Source organism: Rhagoletis pomonella, unplaced genomic scaffold (genome assembly GCF_013731165.1).
Source record: "Rhagoletis pomonella isolate Grant_MI unplaced genomic scaffold, Rhpom_1.0 Rhpom_scaffold_00005, whole genome shotgun sequence".
Lineage (NCBI taxonomy): Eukaryota > Metazoa > Arthropoda > Insecta > Diptera > Tephritidae > Rhagoletis > Rhagoletis pomonella.
The window spans coordinates 54,084,491-54,104,009 of NW_023458559.1; the positions used below are offsets into that span (position 1 = coordinate 54,084,491).

At 38.3% G+C, this 19,519-nt stretch overlaps 1 protein-coding gene across 1 annotated transcript; it reads left to right on the forward strand.

Annotated features, from left to right (window-relative positions):
* Nucleotides 1-769: 769 nt before the first annotated feature.
* Nucleotides 770-2,270, forward strand: LOC118739233 (cilia- and flagella-associated protein 251-like). Its single transcript, XM_036470439.1, has one exon. The coding sequence runs from the start codon at nt 901-903 to the stop codon at nt 2,017-2,019; it is 1,119 nt and encodes a 372-aa protein (XP_036326332.1). The 5' UTR covers nt 770-900; the 3' UTR covers nt 2,020-2,270.
* The last annotated feature ends 17,249 nt before the right edge of the window (nt 2,271-19,519 follow it).

Consider the following 19,519-nt stretch of genomic DNA (forward strand, 5'->3'; position numbering starts at 1 on the left):
AAGAAAAAAAAATAAAAATTCGCTCCTGGCTAAGTTGACTTGTTGAGTATTCATTGACGATTTCTGACGTAAGTTAAGTTAAGTCTAGACTAACTGAACCCTTAGATATCAAAATATAATTTTTTACAAAAAGTGGACTTAGCAGCAATTTTTCATTCTTAGCTAGCGGTCTGAAGTTTTAACAAGTAAAGTAAAATATTTTTTTAAAAGTACCACATTTCACAGCTTTTGATTCGGTGGGCATCTAGTTACTATCGGACCGGTTCGTTTTTGGCGATAAAGGTCTGGTACAGAACTAGAAACTTGGTTCGCTAGTTCGGAGTTTCCCTGTAGGGTACGTACATATGTATGTGGTATGTAGTCGTTTAAGTCACTTAATTCTGATACGCAACTGGTATTTGCGTGCATACATATGTACATACAAAAAGCAACAGTACGTGCATTACAATTTCCGGCAAAGCGACGGTTAAAAAGGCATTCAGCTGCCAAATTTCGTAAAAAATACCCAGTCAGCCAAGTGTAATATATATATATATATATATATATATATATATATATATATACATATATATAAAATAGGATAATCGAACGATTAGCAAATTCTACGAAATTCACTGAAATAAAAAATTAGAACAAAAACAAAAAGCTAACAATCAAAACAAAAATCCCCATTGGTCGTTGCCAGGGTCAAATTCATACTAGATTATATTCTACGAATACATACGCCGCCCGAGAACATTCGCGCTCAGTTGCTGGCGCGATTGCTAGAATCGTAGCGTAGCGTACATTTCTTTGTTTTATATAAAGGCCGGATTATTCGGAATTAAAAATCAGTTAATAACTGGAAATCGAAGCAACAATAACCATCCCCAAAAAAACATACATTACAATTGATTCAAAATGTCGCACAAACTGCTTTTCTTGGCAGCGTTAGGCATCATTGTTTACACTGCAACGCCCATACATGCAGGCGTACTGCGTAACAATGAGCAACCAGCTGACTCGCCATTGGAAGTGGCGCAACCCCGAGCAAGTAATCCGCCGGAGAGCACAACCAACGATCCACCTGCGGCGGATTCCACAGCGCTCAGCAAGGATCAAGATGCAATGGTAAGGATTGCTGTAGCTCCGCTAGATCCAGCGCCGAGCACCGTAGATGGCATTGAGATTTCTTTGGATACAGTAGACGAGGAAAAAGAGGAGTCAGAGCAAAAAGAGGAGGAAGAAAAGCAGCCAGAAGCAGCCGCGAAGTCCAAAGATGAAGTCAATGACAGCAAAAAGGAGTTCGCGCCAGCTTTAAGCGGAGACGAAGCGGCTAGCATTAAAGTAAACGCTCACGAAAGCGATGATCTTGCAAAAGATGTACCACTGAGTAACGCTGAGTATGTGTCCAACGCTCCGTCATCCTCCAAGTTGCTACTCCTTAGCACGCCACGACTCGCACGCGAGCTGGAAGAGAACATTTCAGAGCCCGAAGATGTTGACATCAACACAGCTGTTTCTACCGATGAGGCCACCGAGCTGAGTGTGGAAGTGCAAACTGAGAACGAGAAGTCCAGCGAAGAAAGCAAGGAAAGTGAAACCGATAAACCCAACTTCATTACGCGCGTACGCGATGCGCTCTTTGGCAAGAAATCCGCGGACGAGCCAACCAAAGCAGCTGACAAGCCGGATAAGAGAGAAGAACACCAAAAACCGATTGCGGATGAAACAGAGAAGCAAGATAAGGAGGCAGTCAAGAAAGAAAACGACGATGTGAGTGTACCTGTTGCTGCTGCTGCTGCTGCCGAACAGGCACCCGAGACGCAAAATAACAATGCCGCAACGGCAGTGCTCATCGAAACCGAGGCCGACTATGTGCTCGTCGATTCGGATGTAGAGCACCTGGAACATTTGGGCAGTTTCACGCACGCCGATAGCGAGGAATATCTGCAGCCGATTGTGCACTCGGTGGAAGTGGTGCCAACGCATTTCGAAGAACCGTTGCTGTTCACGAGTAGTTACGTGCATGCCTGGTAGCCGCTTGGCGTAAGCTGAATGGGAAAGAAATTATTGTTAGCTTAGTTTTAATGGAATCATTTACATAGTTTCATCAAAACACAGTTCTATTTTTACGCACTACCCTCAGAGTTCCGAACTACATACTCCTTTTTCGTTTTTATAGCTAATAGTCATTGTAGTTTCTTACATATGTAGTTTTATATTTTCATATTCGCATTAACGATTCTTTCTATAAACGAAATTAATGTTTTTATAACGAAAAATTGTGTTTTCATTTGGTTTTTAACCCACACGCGTTACCAGTTGGAATCCAATTTCGCGAACTTCATTGGCTTACACAAATATTTAGTTTCGTTAGTGAGTCCTTAGCTGACGTGCACGCCATTGCGAAATTGCAAAATTCATTTTGTGTAAATTTTGCCACCACAAAGTGGATTTACACTCAAACCGGCAAATAAGAGTCAGGCGCTTTGCTCACTTGCACTGACTGTGGAATGATTCAGCCGCAAACTCAATCACCGGATAAAAGGTTTATCCCCATAACAGTGAATTTAACGCAAAGGTTGCCGTAGTTTTGTGATTTTTACGAAAAAAATTTAGAAAGCTTCTTAAAGAAAGAGGTGGATATACACACTTACATATCGCAAACCTTTCTCTAAATAAACAGCGATCAACTAAAAAAAAACGTTGGACGATCTTTTTGCATAAATCAATTCAGAGGACTTACCTCTAACTAAGTAGGTTTGGTTATCTTGGCTGTCCCCATCCAGCACAGGAGAACGGCACACTTAGGCCACTATGTGACACGGCATGTGGTACGTATCTCCTTGCCAGCTCATTTAGGTTACGTCTACATTCTATGACAATCCTCGACGACGATTTGTCACAATTAAGTGATTTGATAGCTGCCTGACTATCAGAGAAGATACCTACTGCATTCAAATTAATAGAAGAATTTCTGTAAGTTCAGGTTGAACGCTACACTGGTCTGGAGACGAAAACAGAGGCTAAGTGAGCGTTCTTGCGAGTGTACCCCACTTCACACCTTCATATCCAACTTGGAGCCTTCAGTTTAGATGGCTGATGAGTCGGAGTACGAAAGCAGGACTGAATCCTCCGCCCACTCATCCCTTGATTCTTGTATGGAAATGATTCATCATTCCAGTGGGCGTGACTATGTAGTGCAGGTGCCTTAGGGCTTATGGAAGATCTTCCAGAATTCTAGAGTGTCCGAATATCGTATCACTCCAGCTGATCAGCGCGTTTAGTCTAATAGCACTACAGCTTGCCTGTAGTTTACCATATAAATAGGTCCACTGGTAAAAAGTGAAGTGGATCTCTAGGGCTTTAGTCGGCGTTGAGGGTAACACCACCGTGATCATCATGCACGCATTCCAGATATCTAACTTCCTCCGAACAAGTCAGCGCAATGCCGTTCAAGGAAGGAAGTTGTAGCCGAGCAATTTTTATTTTCGTTGAAAAAATAATCATGCCCGTCGTTTCTGGGTTGACACCAAGGCCTGTCTCTTAGGTGTCCAAAACGGTTACAGCACCAGGTCGCGTAAAACTTGAGGGGTGCTTACCAACTTCTGTCAGGGCAAGATCATCAGCATAAGCGATGACCTGGCAACCAGGTCCCTGAAACCGTGACAGCAGGATATTCTCCGTGAGATTTCAAAGGAGTGGGAAAAGGACACTGCCGTGCGGAATGCAGCGATATACGTAGTTTATTACGCCTAAACGGCGAGGAACAAGTTCTACAAGGGAGTGCTCCACCCCAAGGTGGGTTAGGGCGGGGAGAACAGCCCCTGGGAGAACATTATTAAATGCACCTCGATATCTAGGAATACGTCTAACGTAAATACTATGCAGAGCTGTGTCCAGTAGTATTTTCAGAACTTTGAGAAAGAAGGAAGTAAGGCTTATATGTCGAAGGTCGCTTGGCTTCACGTGGAATAGTCTGCCTCCCTCGGAAATGAACACTGCCTTCGCCAGTGTCCAACCCATAGGTATGACACTAAGTCTAAGACAAATCTTATAGATTGAGACAAGCACGAACCATTGTCCGCAAGAGGACCAGACCAGCAATAGCCGTGCAGCCTCGGTTTGGTAGCTTGGATTAAGAAGCATCAGCTGGCATATGTAAGTTTGAACTTTTTCAGTTTGGGCTAATGTTCGCTCTCAATACAAAAGGGAGATTTCTATCCGGCGTTAAGACATACCTCTCCAAGTACAAGAATGATAGAATATTTTCTGCATCGCGCTCCTGGTCCAGCAGCTATTAGCCTAGCCTACAACCAGATCTTTGTCACAATATTTATTCATTTTGATAACTTCCCACTGGCGAACCAGTTGGCAACTCTCACTAAACCAGCACCTTCGCTCCTTTGCCATAGACCTTGCCACAAAACATTTATCTTGCTTTTCGGCGCATACTTAGTTGGCCCACTTATGCTACTTTTTGTGGCCATCGAAGAAGCAATTCTCAATTCAAACACTTTGACAGTCACTAACAAATGCGCACACATACAATTTCACTCACATGCCAGCAAATACACGTGTAAGTAGGGGAAGAACACTTTTTTTTGTGGTTGCATAAGTTTGCTCTAATGTGACCAGGAAACCGCGTCACCGCCGACACTACAAAAAAAACCGGCAGCCAGCACAAAGGCAGCGGCGATAAAGATGGCCAAAACTATTCGGACAGGCGGAGGATCAGCTGACAGAGGGAAAGAGAGAGTGTGTGTGGCCGTTGCAAAAACAGAATGTCATCAAAGTATGCTGCCCAAAAACACTCCTGACATGTGGAGCAGCAGGTACATAGCGGTTACTGAGTGTAGAGTGGGGTCCCTGCGCGCAGCTGTTGAGTGCTGTTGGCAAGCAGTAACGGTCTGCGGTTGCCGGCAACAGTGCGGAGATGGCTGAAGATTTAGTTGAAATGGACTTGAAAATAGTTTTCGCAGCCATTGATGAGCTCAACGCTGGGCTGGGCGACCGAAAGTAGAGTCAAAGTTGACGCAGCGATGTAGTCTCGCCGCGGCGTCGTGTTTTCCGCTTTGGTCTAGAGCGTCAGCACATTCAATAAACTTGAGCACCTACTTATGCTTGATTATTTAGTAGAGTGTGTGTGAGTTAGTTTATATGTATGTACATACCTATATACATATACGGACATACCAAAGCGTATAAATAGCGACAGCAAATTCTATGCTTGGGCTATTTTCGTGCACCATTTCACCAACTAGCGCGCCACCCATAACTTGCACTTGCGCCGTCCGTCTGCACCACAGCTCTTCGCTGTTGAGTCAGCGTCAAGCTTCATTGAATGTGCAAATCCGCGAAAGTGGTGAAAATGTGGAAATGTTTTGGCAAAGCGCTGAAATGTATAAGAGCAACAGTGGCAGCAGTGGCAGCAGTGGCGCGCGGACCGAAGTTCAAAGTAGCGTTACGCCCGAGGGGCGGCCGCAGCGCAGACAAAAAAAAAATTGTTACTAAAAACTCCATATGTTTTGGCAACATAAGTTGGCTCCACGCGTTGAGAGCTAAAGCTTCGGTTTAGCAAAGTGAATAGGAAAAGCTGATTAGGGGAGCAGAGGTGTCGGGACCGAGCAGCAGAGTGCGGTGAACGCGGTTAATGTGCTACATAGAATGCCACACATTATGTGCTGTGCTATGTTTAAGTGCTTATAAATTTTGGTATTCAGTTGCATGTGAGTGAGTGTGTATGTGAGTTTTAAGGACCGCAGCACATGGAAAGTGATTCAAAGCATTGAAACTTAATGTTAAATGGATTTACATATGTATATACATACATATGTGACTCTGTATACTAAATAAGTACGAATGTCTGTCGATACGTAGAGGCGAAGGGGCGGCGACGCTATGGCAGCGAAGAGCTGTAATTGAATTTTCATGAGGTAATAATTTCTCTGCGCACGTCATCTCACCACTACGAACTGGTTACCTTAAATTCATGTCAGCGCTAAAATTTGTATGTAGAATTTGGTTTTTGTGCTGCAACTTTTCCACATGCACTATACACACAAGCCAACTAATGTCGCGGTTTTTTGAAACATTTATAAATACCCGACCGTTTTTCTAGATTTTTAGAGCATTGGGGATGTTCTCAAACATAGCACGTCGTAGCTAAATAGTGCGAAAATAGCACAATTGAATGCGATGGATTAATATTCGCAAGCAAATTAAAGTGTCAGTTAAAACTTTAGAATCCACGAAGGTTTTGTGCATTTGTTTCACACGCTAGCCGCTAGCCGCTAGCGAGTACCATTCACCAAAGCGTTCGTCGTGTTTATATTGCGTATAAGTACGGTGACCATATTTATGCCAGTCGAATAAGGACAAAAAATGATCCTATAAATAACATATAGGCTGCATTTCTTTATACATTCCGGATAATCTCATTTCACAGCCGGAATAAACAGAATGTGTTTGAAATATACGTTAACATATCATGAGGAACGTTCTCAAGAATAAGTAAACAAAAAAGTTTATTCCAAACGTTCAGAATGAATAAAGAAATTCAGCCATAAAAAAAAAACTCGGAATCAAATTTTAATGTTTTTGATTGATTAATCGAAAAAATTATAGCCGCACCACATTTTGACAATTTTTAACATATTTTATTTTTTTTTTTGTTATTTAAATTTGGTTTTAGTTTTATAAAAATATAGCTCATTCTTTATCAAAAGTCATGTAAAATATTAAAAAAAAAAACAGCGAACTTTCGTAAAAATTTCGGCTTTTTTAATTCGATTTCGCAGATTTGCAGCTTATTGAATTCTAGTAGAATAAGGTACAAGTCTCAAATAGGTAAAAATGCCATTGGTATTTTAGAATTATGTATTATTTTTTCCCCCATTTGCTTTCACATAACAAATAAACACGGCTTATTTTGATATGGAAGAAAACCGTAACATCTTCGACAAAAAAATTTAAAACAAGTAAGAAAGTCTAAGTTCGGGCGGAGCCGAACATTAAATACCCAGCGCAAGTATTTAATATATGTTTTTCACCTTTCCGAAACCTACCGCTAGATGGTAGGCCGGGGTGTATCAATTTTGACTAAATTAGTGTTTCTGAAAGTTACCGTTATATGAAAAGCGGCCGTAACTTTGGTCCGATTTCAATAATTTTCAACGTTTTGCGTTTATGTGACAAGCACAATAACCGTACCGAGTTTGGTACAAATTGGTAGAACGCTTACCGATATACATATATGTGATCATAAGTGGGCGGTGCCACGCCCATTTTCCAAAATTTTACCATAAACGTATTTCTTGGTAAATAATTGTTGCAAACATCAATTTTGAATAAATTAGCTTTAATATTTACTGATTTATCGAAGATTTCGTATTTCTCCAAATTACCGTTAAAGGAGATGTGGGCGTGGTTACAGTCCGATTTCGCCCATTTTCAATACCAACCTGCCTTGGATAACGGGCAAGTTGTATACCTTATTTCGGTGACATATCTCAATTTTTGCTCGAGCTATCGTTGCATTGGTTTGAGCCCTTATTTAAATTGGATGTTTAAACAAATGTATTTTTTCTCAAATAACCTCACAAGGGAACAGTGGCAATAAATGACAAAAAAATTATATTAGTATTCTCAAGGTTTAAAACGAATAAATAATGGTAAATGGCATTAAATATATTTAAATTGCCGTCCTATTTGTGTGCCATTCATTTGACAGCCATAATTTTCTAATTCCTAATCGGATGCGTCATTAGTTTAAAAAATTACATTGTGTTCGCAATAAAAAGGCCCCTTAAGGCAATAAAGCCAGTTGTTTGTAATAGAAAATATTTCATTTTAACAAGTCATGACAAAAATTTAATTTGCAGCCCAACAAAAGATATTTACGTCGAAAAGAAAGCCTTACGCCCTGGCTGTTGACTTGTTCCTTTTGTAAATGTATGCAAATGGAAAAAAAATCGAAAAGTTTGAACGCTAACTGCAAACTTGTCATTGTCGTTGGTCCTTTTTTATTCCGAAATAAGCTTGTTGCTTTTCTCACCGTCGCGACGCTGCGAAATGTCCTTGCGGCAAACATTTATTACTAAGTGCCACCAAAGTGCATTTAATCATTTGCAAAGTCCCTATTTGCTGCTCAACCGCACACCTTTTCTTAGAATATGCGTGCGAGCAGGTCACCTACACCGCCAGTGCCACGGAGCAGCAGCGCTCCATACTTTTCAACACCGACGGCCACGCTAGAAATCTGAGAATACAAAATAATCATAAATAATGATTTCGTTCTGTCGAAGCGACGCAATTCGGGCAGCGGGGCACTAGCCCACAAGCTCTTTCACGACTACAACAATAAAATCGTAATTTTTCCACCACCACAAATGGAAACTGAATTGTTACAATTCCCGCAAATTGCTTTGTCACACTCATTGTCCACCTGCTTATATAAATACACTCTTCTGCCGCCAGCACCACCACCTGCTCCACAACCGCGCCATGCTGCTAGCAGCTGGGAACTGCCAACTGGAACTGCTTATTGCCATTTCGTCACTTGGAATTTTTAAGCTTCTTAAGCAGCAAACAGCTGCCACTAAAGAAGTTAAGGGCAACAACTGCAGCAAGCAGCAAAAGGAAAACGGATGCTAAATGTAAAGTAACGAAGGAAAAGGTGGACTCCCCCAACGGCAACAACGATAACAATTACGTAGATGTCCGTTGCCAAGCCAGAAAATGCCACAGTTAGGGACTAAACAAGACACTGTCAACGCAAAGGAATAGCAGAGCGCTCGTTTGTAATGGTATTTGTATTTGCTTCTGTGAATCTACAACACTGCGGCCTTATTAGATGACTTACAAATTCAGCCCCAACGAAGAACAACTCAAGATGACTGGCGACTGGCGACTGGCGACGCCAAACCCCCAAGATACAATCAACTCAGCGGTAATTTTATAAGGGAATTTGTATGTGAAAGCGTACGTCTAGCGTCTGAGGGTTGAAACGGTGTCTGTGACTAGTTAGACGTAGCTAACAACGAGCACTAATGGCACTGAAAACTATCATAATTGGAAACTCGCCAAGTAAGCAGCGACAAACATAGAATACGCGGGGGACTGGCTGAAAATAAGTACGTATCTAGCTGATGGGGGAAATGTTAGCTCAATCCATAAAAGAAAAAGTGAATGAATTAAAAAGGAATTAGAAAGCAAAGAATAAACGAAAGCGTCAAAGAGACCCACTGTAATAGAAGTTAAGCCCGAAGTGGAGAGCTGCTCTGGAGGGAGATTGGAAATTCGCTAATCCGTTTCAGACCAAGTAAACTGGAAATGACGATGGTTTTTCAGTTATCGTAGAATTTTGTAATAAAAATTAATGGGTGTGCTCATTTTTTAAATAAGAGGCGACAAATGTCCACTGACATGGAAATCATATCAAAAAGAGTGCAAAAACGTGGCCCGATTAGTGGATCTTATTTAAAAACCTTGAGAACATCAACTTTCAACGAGCGTTTCTAAGGCTGTCCAGGAAAAAGAGAAGATGAATGAAGAACGCCGTTAGAACAGGAAAGTCAAAGCTTAACTCAAGCATTTTAATGCATTATATTTGAGTGTAATAAGTTAGGAAGACAGCTATAAAATCTATCGTGAAGGTATTGTAAGGCTTATGAAATCACGCGACTCGGCCTTTAACGTTGTGCTTCAGTAATCTCTGCAAGATTTGTGGTCTTTTAGCAGCATTTCTCTAGTGTATAGATATCTGGCTTTTCATTGACCTCAGAGTCAAAACAACTTAAATTCAACAATTAACCACTCTAGTCTAGGACATCAGTCAATTCGTGATATGAATCCTGCGACGCTCTAATCCATTACAAGTGTTCCACATAGACTAAAAGTAATAGCTACAGATGCAATGCTTCTGCCAAGCCAAACATATACTGACCTACATCCAAAGAAGACGTGACCACCGCAAAATATTAACTTTACGAAAAAAAAACTTATAAAAAATTACGTATTCCTACAGCCGCGTAATTTTTCTGCTATGCACTGAATTCCCCATTAAAAGTCCAAACTTAAAATCAGTGGGTGGGCGCTAGTCGGTGCTCTAGTAGCATTAAAGATGATTTAAATAAATCTTTTAAATAAAATAAATGCGAATGTACGCAGAGGAAGCACCCATTCACACTTTCACCTTTTACGCGCCCTCCGAAGGATTTTTTTCAGCCAAAGTTGTATGTACTAGTTGCGACCAAGGCGCAATGCGAGTTCACAGCCAAAAAAGAATGAGGGGGAACAACTGAAATTTATGTGAATATGTTTACTTTGCATCTTTTGCTACTAATTTTCACGTGTTGTTTTATTTTATTTCTTTGGCCTTTAACTCATTAATTTAACGAGTAACTTTTTCTAAGTTTCAGCATTTTACAACTTTTTTGTGCGCCGAGATTTGCAGCGCTGCTGCTGCTTTCATTTTCCATGCGCTTTTTGTGCGAGCTGCGGTGTGTCTCGATATCTCGCTGCCTGGTAGCCTGTTAGCCTGGCTGGCTGCTTGCCTTTGTGCCTAATTGTAAACGTTACCACCACGTGTTGATTACGCGCCAAATGGCAAATGCGAAAAGGTTAAAATGCCATTGCGGCCATCAGTCGTCGCGACGTCGACGATGCTCAGATATTTATGTGGCTTGCCGGCTATGCGGTTTATATTATTTTTTTTTTATGTGACGGCTTTTTCTATAGATAGTAGTAAGTGGGAGGGGGTTTACTGTATGCGCATTCCGTTGACTGACTGGCTACTTTTGTGGGGAGAATGGCGGCAAGCGATGCTTTGTGGGTAGTTAAGTGGGTTGAAAAAATACACTATTAACCGCAAATTGTGGCTGAACTTTTGACATTAATTTTTCTATGCGTTTTCTTAATTGATTTATGAGAGAAACTGGTATGTAAGTAGATACAATTTTATTTGTGGTGCATTAAAGAACGCTAGGAGTTGGGGTTAATATTAGATCTCCGATGGGACTTTTTTAGTTTAGTTCGAATGAAAACGTAGCGCATTTTGCGCTTATATAGAAGGACTTTGGTGCAAGTGAGGAATGCCTTTACGCTCTTTTCCAAATAGATTTTGAAAAAGAAAAACGATGTGTATATCCTCTTAAAAACTTTTATTAAGATTCACCTGTGTGTAATCAAATCTTGCAATAAATTTTTAAACAACTTCTCGATGAGCCACAGACTTGAAACTTTCTCGGAACCCATGCTAAATGAAAGATTAATTAATTCCCTAATTAGGGCCAGTGTCGAGGTATTTGAAAACCCGGTTTAAATTACCTGATATGGTTCATATTTGGAATGAATATTACTTGCATGAAGGAATATCTCCACAAAAACATTTGGCCGTTAGGTGGCGCAGAAGTCTAGATATTTGGAATACGCCTGTTTAAATAATAAATATGTTGCCTGTATTGAATAACCTTGTGACTACTACAAATTGGAAGCATGGTGTTACTCATTTGATGCAGTGATGGGCATTCCTAAATACTTTTGTATTTTAAGTATCAGTTCGGGTACTAAATACTCAAATACTTAGGATTTAGAGATATCTAAATATCCAAGTAAAATAAACCTAGATATTGGGAAGTTGCTAAATACCCAAGTAAAAAATACTTAGGGATTTATCAGTTTTTTAATGCAGTTTGCAGATCCAAAATACCTTCACTAAAGTACCAAGGTATTTAGTCTCGATGATTTAGAAGAAATTAAAAAAAATAACACCTAAGCTTACACTCACCTCAACTTACCTTACCACACCTCACTTCACCTCACTTCAAATCGACTCATCACAAAGATCAATAAACACACACAAATTCACCACACCTCATCCTACTACACCTAAATTCACCAAATCTTAACTCAGCACAACTCAACTCATCACACCCGTTCTCACCACAACTCATTTGGGGAACTATTTCGGGATTTTAGAACTACTCAGGACTAAACCAAGACTTTCAAGACTATTTCGTAATTCTCGGAGCTATTTTGGGACCACTTTTAAATCTTCGGGACTATTTGAGAGTTTTCGTTGTATTTATCGATATTTTTTGATATATTTATCGATATTTCTATTGATATACTTATCGATATACTTATGGATAATTATAGATATATTCAGTCTTGAAATATCCAAGATAGTCCCTAGAAGCTTAGAAACTTTGAAACAGTCTCGAAAATCTCGAAATAGTCGCGAGAACTCCAAACATTCTAGGAACCTCAAAGTAGTCCCGGAAATCTCGAAATAGTGCCTAGAATCCCAAAAACCCTGAAGTTGTTAGGAAAATCTCGGAGTAGTCCCGAAAATTCGAAGAAGTCTCGGAAATCCGGAAATAATCCCGATAGTCCGAAAAACCTGAAGTAGTCTGGAAAATCCTGAAATTGTTAATCTTAAAAATCTCGAAAATCCTGAAATAGTACCAAAAATGCCGAAATAGCCTCAAAAATCTTGATACAGTTTTGAAAATCCTAGACATCCCAAAGCAGTCTCGAAAATTTTGAAATAGTCTCGAAAATTTGGAAATTCTTAATTTTTACTTTGATTAAATAGCCAGTATTTAGTATTTGCTAGAGCTATAAATACTGAGGACTTTTTTATCAAGTATTTAGTAAAGACAAGGCCACTAAATATTTTTGTACGCGGTATTTGGTGAATCCAAAGTTTTAAGGTACTTCTGTAGGCGCTGTTTCGTTGGGTGAAACTAATTAAATACTTTTAGACTAAGTATTTAGCGCGGGGAAAGTAAGTGAACACTAGCATACTTGGCATTTAGCAACATCCAAAATACTTATGTATGTAGATTGTGAGTTGGTATTTTCCACAACGCAAATACCTAAATACTTTTGTACTTAGTACTTAATACTTAGTAAATACAATTTCGCCCATCACTGGTTTGATGCAATTAATCGTTATCGGTTTTCTCATCGTTGTGAAAATCATTTTTATTACCGCTATTGGCAGTATTCATTATCGTTATCGGTATCGTAATAATATGCTATAAAGCTTTTCAGCCCTCTTGTTGTTGATTATTATTCGAAAATATTAACTTTAAATCCAAATCAATTTCTGCAGGCTCACGTTTTCAAACAGTAGCTTACCTGCTACTCATAGACAGATTGCAACGCAATAGCCTCTCAGTGTGTGGTTGCTATAAAATTTAGGCAGACAGCTAACTGCACGCCATATAGTCCGTAGCAAGCACAAATTGACTTGAAAGTCTATGAACGCTCGTAAGAACTCAACTATGCGTATGAGTAACAGTCTAGAAAATTACCTACTTCACTTGCAAGTCGTAAATTGCAAAGCATTACTCTTGCTGCATTTGGCAAGCAGATTGTCGGCAGCAGTTAAAGCAACCAACGGCAAAACCAAAACCAAAACCAAAACCAACAGGTAGCCACAATAAAATGTGGCCAGCACAAATCACGCACACGACCTCCTGTTGCACCGCAGGCCATAAGCGATAAGAATATACGACCAAAGGCTAAAAGGCTCTTATGAATAAAATTTGAAGGCAGTAAGAGAGAGAGAGAGAGAGAGAGAGTTGACAATTTCGAATAAAAACTTATGAGCACTTCATAGTGGTTTAACAAGCAATTCAAAAGGGGTCTTTAACATCACATTACATGCACATTTGTATACATATTTATTTGCAAATATTTGCTTGTAATTACAGTCACAAACTCGAATAAAAATTTAAGACAACGAATTTTTAGCTGCAGCAATTAAATCGTAAAATCTCGATATAAATACGCACACGCTTATATGGAAATGTATTTATGTAGTATGTAGCATTTTATTTTAGTGCTTCCAATCGCCGTTATTTATTCATTCATTTGAGTACTTCAAAGAGCTGCTCGCTTTACACACATACATACATACATATGTACTTATGTACATACTTAGTTTGCATGCTTCGAGTATTAAATCCGAATATAATTGGCCAGCACACTGCATTGGTGCATTGGTGCATTGGTGCATTGATCATAAGCCGCTTATGGCCGAGTACATACTTAGTTGTAGCAGACGGAGAATAAAAGGCGCTTGATTGCAACAATTGTAATTCTATGCGAAATTGTAAATTCAACAGTTGCCAGTTTATTTTAGTTGTTTGGACACACACCGGTAAGCCGATATAGAATGCGGAATAATTTTCTTTCCCCTCTTTTGCGCGTTCCCCGTCTCCCTACGCCAAACACCGCGGTCATCGGACAAACTGAAATATATACTCATATATATATGTATATACATACATATATACACTTCCTTCAGCCCGCTCATACAGCTTGCTTGCATATCGTTGGCAGTCGCTTCTTGTGTCACGGTCAATTTACACTGACAACAGGCTTTGGCAATAAATCCACACTAAGCTGCGCTGAAATGTTTGACGCTGTGGGAGAAAGGCATACTGGGAACCGATTTCTGTAAGGGATGGACGATGACGGTGGCAAGAAGTTGTCATATGTTGCAAATGTCCAAACATTTTTCAAATCCCCTTTGTGGACGCACTGATGAGGACTGGTTTGTTGTCGACAGTTGTGACTTAAGGTGACGATATGTTTGCCCGAAATTTCTGTGGAAGTGAGTTCCACGACTGTGAATGGAAAATAAAACCACGAATACACGCTGGTGTGAAAATACTCATGTGCCAGGGCTCCAAAGATATCGTCGCTGTCGATGCAAAAGGCTCAAATGGTTCAGTAATTCAGAAATTTTAAATATTCTATTAGCTATACCAAAGTTTAAACCCATTTTTTAAGCCGCAACAAGATTTGAAAAAAATATTAAAAAGGTTTTAAGCATTTCTTATGCAAATTGCAAATTAAAAAAGTTGTTTGCTTTTGTGTTACATTTAAAATTTTGTTATATAGGGTCTATGTGTTATTAAAGCTAGCGCTACTGAATTTTAAAGAGTTCGGACGCAATCTACGAATAAATGTTTTTTTTTTTATCTAGAAACGGCAGCCAAGTGATAGGCAAGGCAGCCAGGTAGCATACGCAGATTGTGCCAGCAGATAATGCTGCCACGTTAAAAGAATTAAACATCACTTTCACCCTATCGAAGCCACAGCGCGCAGGCTTCCATCAGCTCTGGCAGCCACATTAACCCTTTCAGGGCCGTAACTATAATTAGAAACTCATTATTTGAATTGTAAAATGAGATTGACGGAGGTATTAGTAAGTATGTTCTTATATAAGAAATAAATGTATATAAGAATTTTCACCTAACAAAATTCATTAGTTTTAACTGAAAATAATTTATTTTCCAAACTTTTTTATTCTAAAAAAATTTCATTAATCTCATCACCAATTTCTTCGAAATCTTTTTCCTCGGGTTTTAAGTATATTTTCGCTTTTCGATATTTTACCACACATTGTTTTCCATATGTTTTATAATTCTGGCAAAAATTTTTTTTATTAATTTTACCTACATTATTTTTTCCGTAATCTACTTAGTGCCCTACTTTGAATACAAATATATCTCATTTTTTTGCGAAACATAACTTTTACTGCTAAAATAGACCAACGGTTATAACCTTCAATAAAAACACACGTCTTCGCCATTCGTTTGCTTATAATCGAATGTTCTTTATTTCATTTATTTGCTTTGCAAGATGGTGCCCTATGCCTTAAGGCCTAGACACATATCCATATGCAAATGCGAACAACTTAAAGACTAAACACAAAGCCTTAGGCCTAGCCCACAGAGGTAATCTTAATCTAAACTTACGTGTCTATACGTACAGACACATATACCTACGCCGAAAAGTTGTTTGTTCTCCTAAAAAACTCGTTTATTAATTATATTTTTTCCTTATAATTGTGTCTCGTCAAAAAACATTCTTAAATAACTATTTTTTTACAACGCTTTATCAACTGGCAATGCTGTGTGTCCAGACCACCATTTATACTATAAATATAACAAAGATATTTATGGAAAACATAGTCTAGATATCAACCTCGTCGTAGGTATCATATCAATGACATACAATTAGAAAAACTCTAGAGGGAGAAGTCGCCCCGCCAGAAGAAGTTAAATATAGCGCCTAAAAATATGCACTACATACGCTACAGCGGAAATGGACGACGCGCCATTTTTTGTTTAGATTAAATTAATTGCAGCTACATGTATATATGTATGTACATTAGACTGCAGCATTCCCCATACAAAAAATAGTCGGTACTGTTTTTCCATTGGAATTATAAAATCTATAATATTCTAAGACGTCCACCAAAATATTTCGGAAAAACATTGAGATTTAAGCAAACTTGCCGATTTGAAAATACCTCCAAAAATGTAGTATGTATGTATAAGAATAGTTTCTTAAAGATACTTTTTGAAAAAAACCCCTCAAATGGCAAAACGGTTTAGCTTCAAAAATTTACATAAAAATATTAAAAAAAATTAAAAAAAAGCGTTGAACGAAATCATAATAATGAGATTTTTGATGCTGTTTTTTAACTTTTTTTAAAGATTGGTATAAGAAAAACCAGTGAACTGAACCTAAACTCTTCCGATTTAGACTTGTGAGGTATCATTGGAAAGATATTTTATCACCCTTTTTATTGCATTGCTAATGAGCTCATTCAAAGGATGAAAGAGAAAAGCAGGATTAATGAACATCATTCAAAGTTGAATTAAGATGTGTTGGTATTTGAAAAAGAAAATTGGGACACGAATGACTTTTTTTGCACATAAATAAAAACAGTGGGAAAATATTTATATACCGAGATTCCATAAGTCTAAATCAGAATAGTTTGGGCCCAGTTATTTAAGTTTTTCGTAAAGCAATCCTTGAAAAAGTAAAAAGCAGCATCATAATTATAATTCCGTTGAAAATATTTTTAAATATTTTTATGCAGATTTTTTAAGCCTAATATGTTTTGTCATCTGAGGGGACTTTTATCAACAAGTTCTTTAAGAAACTATTTTTATTTATTAAAAAACTCCATTTTTGGAGGTATTTTCAAATCGGTCCAGCTCACTTTAATCTTAATATTTTTCCGAAATATTTTGGTGGACGTCTTAAATATAATAAATTTTGTAATCCCAGCGAAAAAACCGCAACTTTGTTTGGTGATGCAGTCTAACATATACATATGTATGTATATACTAAACGTGAGAAAACAACATTTTGCTAGCATAGTCTTCTGAAAAGAGTTTCACTGAAAGTTGAATTTTTTTAATATCTTATGCATAAATTTTATACAGACAAGACTAAAAAGTAGGAAATAAATAAAATAAAGAAACTTGAAAATGAAAAGCGTGGGGCGCATATCCAAATTGTTATGGAGATCTCAAATTTGTACTTTCTCTGTAGAAATTTTAGGTCTATGCTATGTACCATGATACAATAATTTTTAGAAGGTAGTTTCACTTCAAAATTTTTGACATAAACCGTGTCTGTGACAAACACGCAATGTGGCCACTGCTACGATATAGAACTTGGGGATTATCGCCTGTTATTTTAGATATTTTTTAACAGACCATGTAAAGATTTATATGTTTCATAACTGATCACTTAATTTTTAATATAAATATACGTATTTTATACATACATTTTTGCCACTGCTAATCACATGAATAAAAATCATAAAAATGAAAATATAACAGCAGTATTTCTTGTTTATAATTAGTCTGTTCCAATAGCAGTCCGGTTTACAGGATTTAGTCAGAACTTACAGGAAGTCGTTCCTATTGACATAAAACCTGTAAGTGGGAACACATTTGAGAGAGTAACTGAGCAACTGTTCCTAGTCAGAAGTTACAGGATTTAGTCCGGAGTTTTTTTTCCTGTAAGTTCATGAAAAGTGTCAAACGATCAGCTGATTTACATGTGCAAACAAAAACAGAAAGCGGTGAAAGCAAAGAACCTTATATTTGTTAAAAAATGGAAGTAAACAACGAAATATTTGAATATGTATAGATTTTAATAATTATTTAGTGATATTTCAGCCAAATCAGTGTAGTACCAATGACATGTAAACAAACCGTCTGACGTTTTTACAGGAAATAGTGCTTTTTGCGTTCCTATGCACTTCTGCATCTGTTCTCCTTTTACTCTCATTTGAGAGCGTAAAATTGTAGTTTGACAGTTCCACAGGTTTTAGTCAGAATTTCAAAGGAACAGACTAAAAGGATTAGATCCATCGCACACCACGGACTTTATCGGCCGCCAATTTAGATGTGCTCGCTAGTCTTTCCATTGCACCATAACCTATTGGTCAGAGCGATTAAGCTGGTGTAATGTGCGCACCTCCATACATCTTCATGTACATATTTCAAGCGAGCCCTATCATTTAAATAGGCGGCCGATAAAGTCTGTGGTGTGCGCTGGCTCTTATAGCTGTGTCCTTACATCTATTCCGTGTGTTGCAATATCCACGAAAGCAGCAGTTAATTTTATATGAAGAAAATTATTACAAAATATTCGAAAATTTCTCTACTTATATGTTTGGCTTTTCTTTGTTTTATTTTTCCAACGTCAAAAGCTGGATTTTTTTTTTTGAAAAAGTTGGTACAACAAAAAATACGAAACACGTTTTCTGTCAGATAGCTAATATGGCGGATAAGAAGAAGAAGTGAAACTACCTTCTAAAAATTATTGTATCATGCTATGTACATAGTTTGACTATTGTCAATTAAATCTAATGCTTTTTATTGCATGCGCTCCACCTTTTTTGTTTTCAATCTCAAAAATTGTTTTTAATCAAATCGAAAGTTATCAAAACAAATTCTATGGGACTGAGATATATTGCTTTATAATTTTTAGTCCATTTATAAGAGCTTGGTATATTAAAAAGTATTTGTTTTTATTTTATTTTCCTGGCTTTGATAAAAAAAATCTAAAATTTCCTGCTCAAAATATCTAAATGAATACGCAGCACACTCTAAGGCAAGAAAATATAAAACTACTGAAATCTGGCACGATTTCCTGATAAATAGTGGAATATAATTTAAGGAAATATGTATCCTTTAGCCCTGAAAGGGTGAATTCAAACGGCAGATTACAGCTGAGTTTTTGCTGAATCACCTCATCGCCATCACGACTACATGGCGAGATACTACAGAAGATGCCGCACGCTGCCTACTACTCTCGTCACAATAATTAATGCCTTGTGGGGAACTCACGTTGGCGACGATATTGCTGCCAGGAGCTGCCACCTTTAGTGCAATGCTCTCTGCTTTGTGCTCTGTGACACTGGCAGTGAAAAAGAAGGTGCCAGATTACTCACCTTAGATTATGTTGACACATTGCCATGAAGAAATTCTGCCACACTGCTACACGGTAGACCACCTAGTACACGTGAGCGGGTGGCACAGCCGACTGGCATTCAGCCTGCAGCTGCTGTTTCTGTTGCTGGCTGGATTGGTGTGATTGTGACACTTTTCGCCGGCGCCAATCACAGAGAAGCTTTGTTGTTTGTGAATGTATCAGTGTAACCAAATGGGGTGGAGGTCTCTTGTAAAGAATAAATACCTGAGTC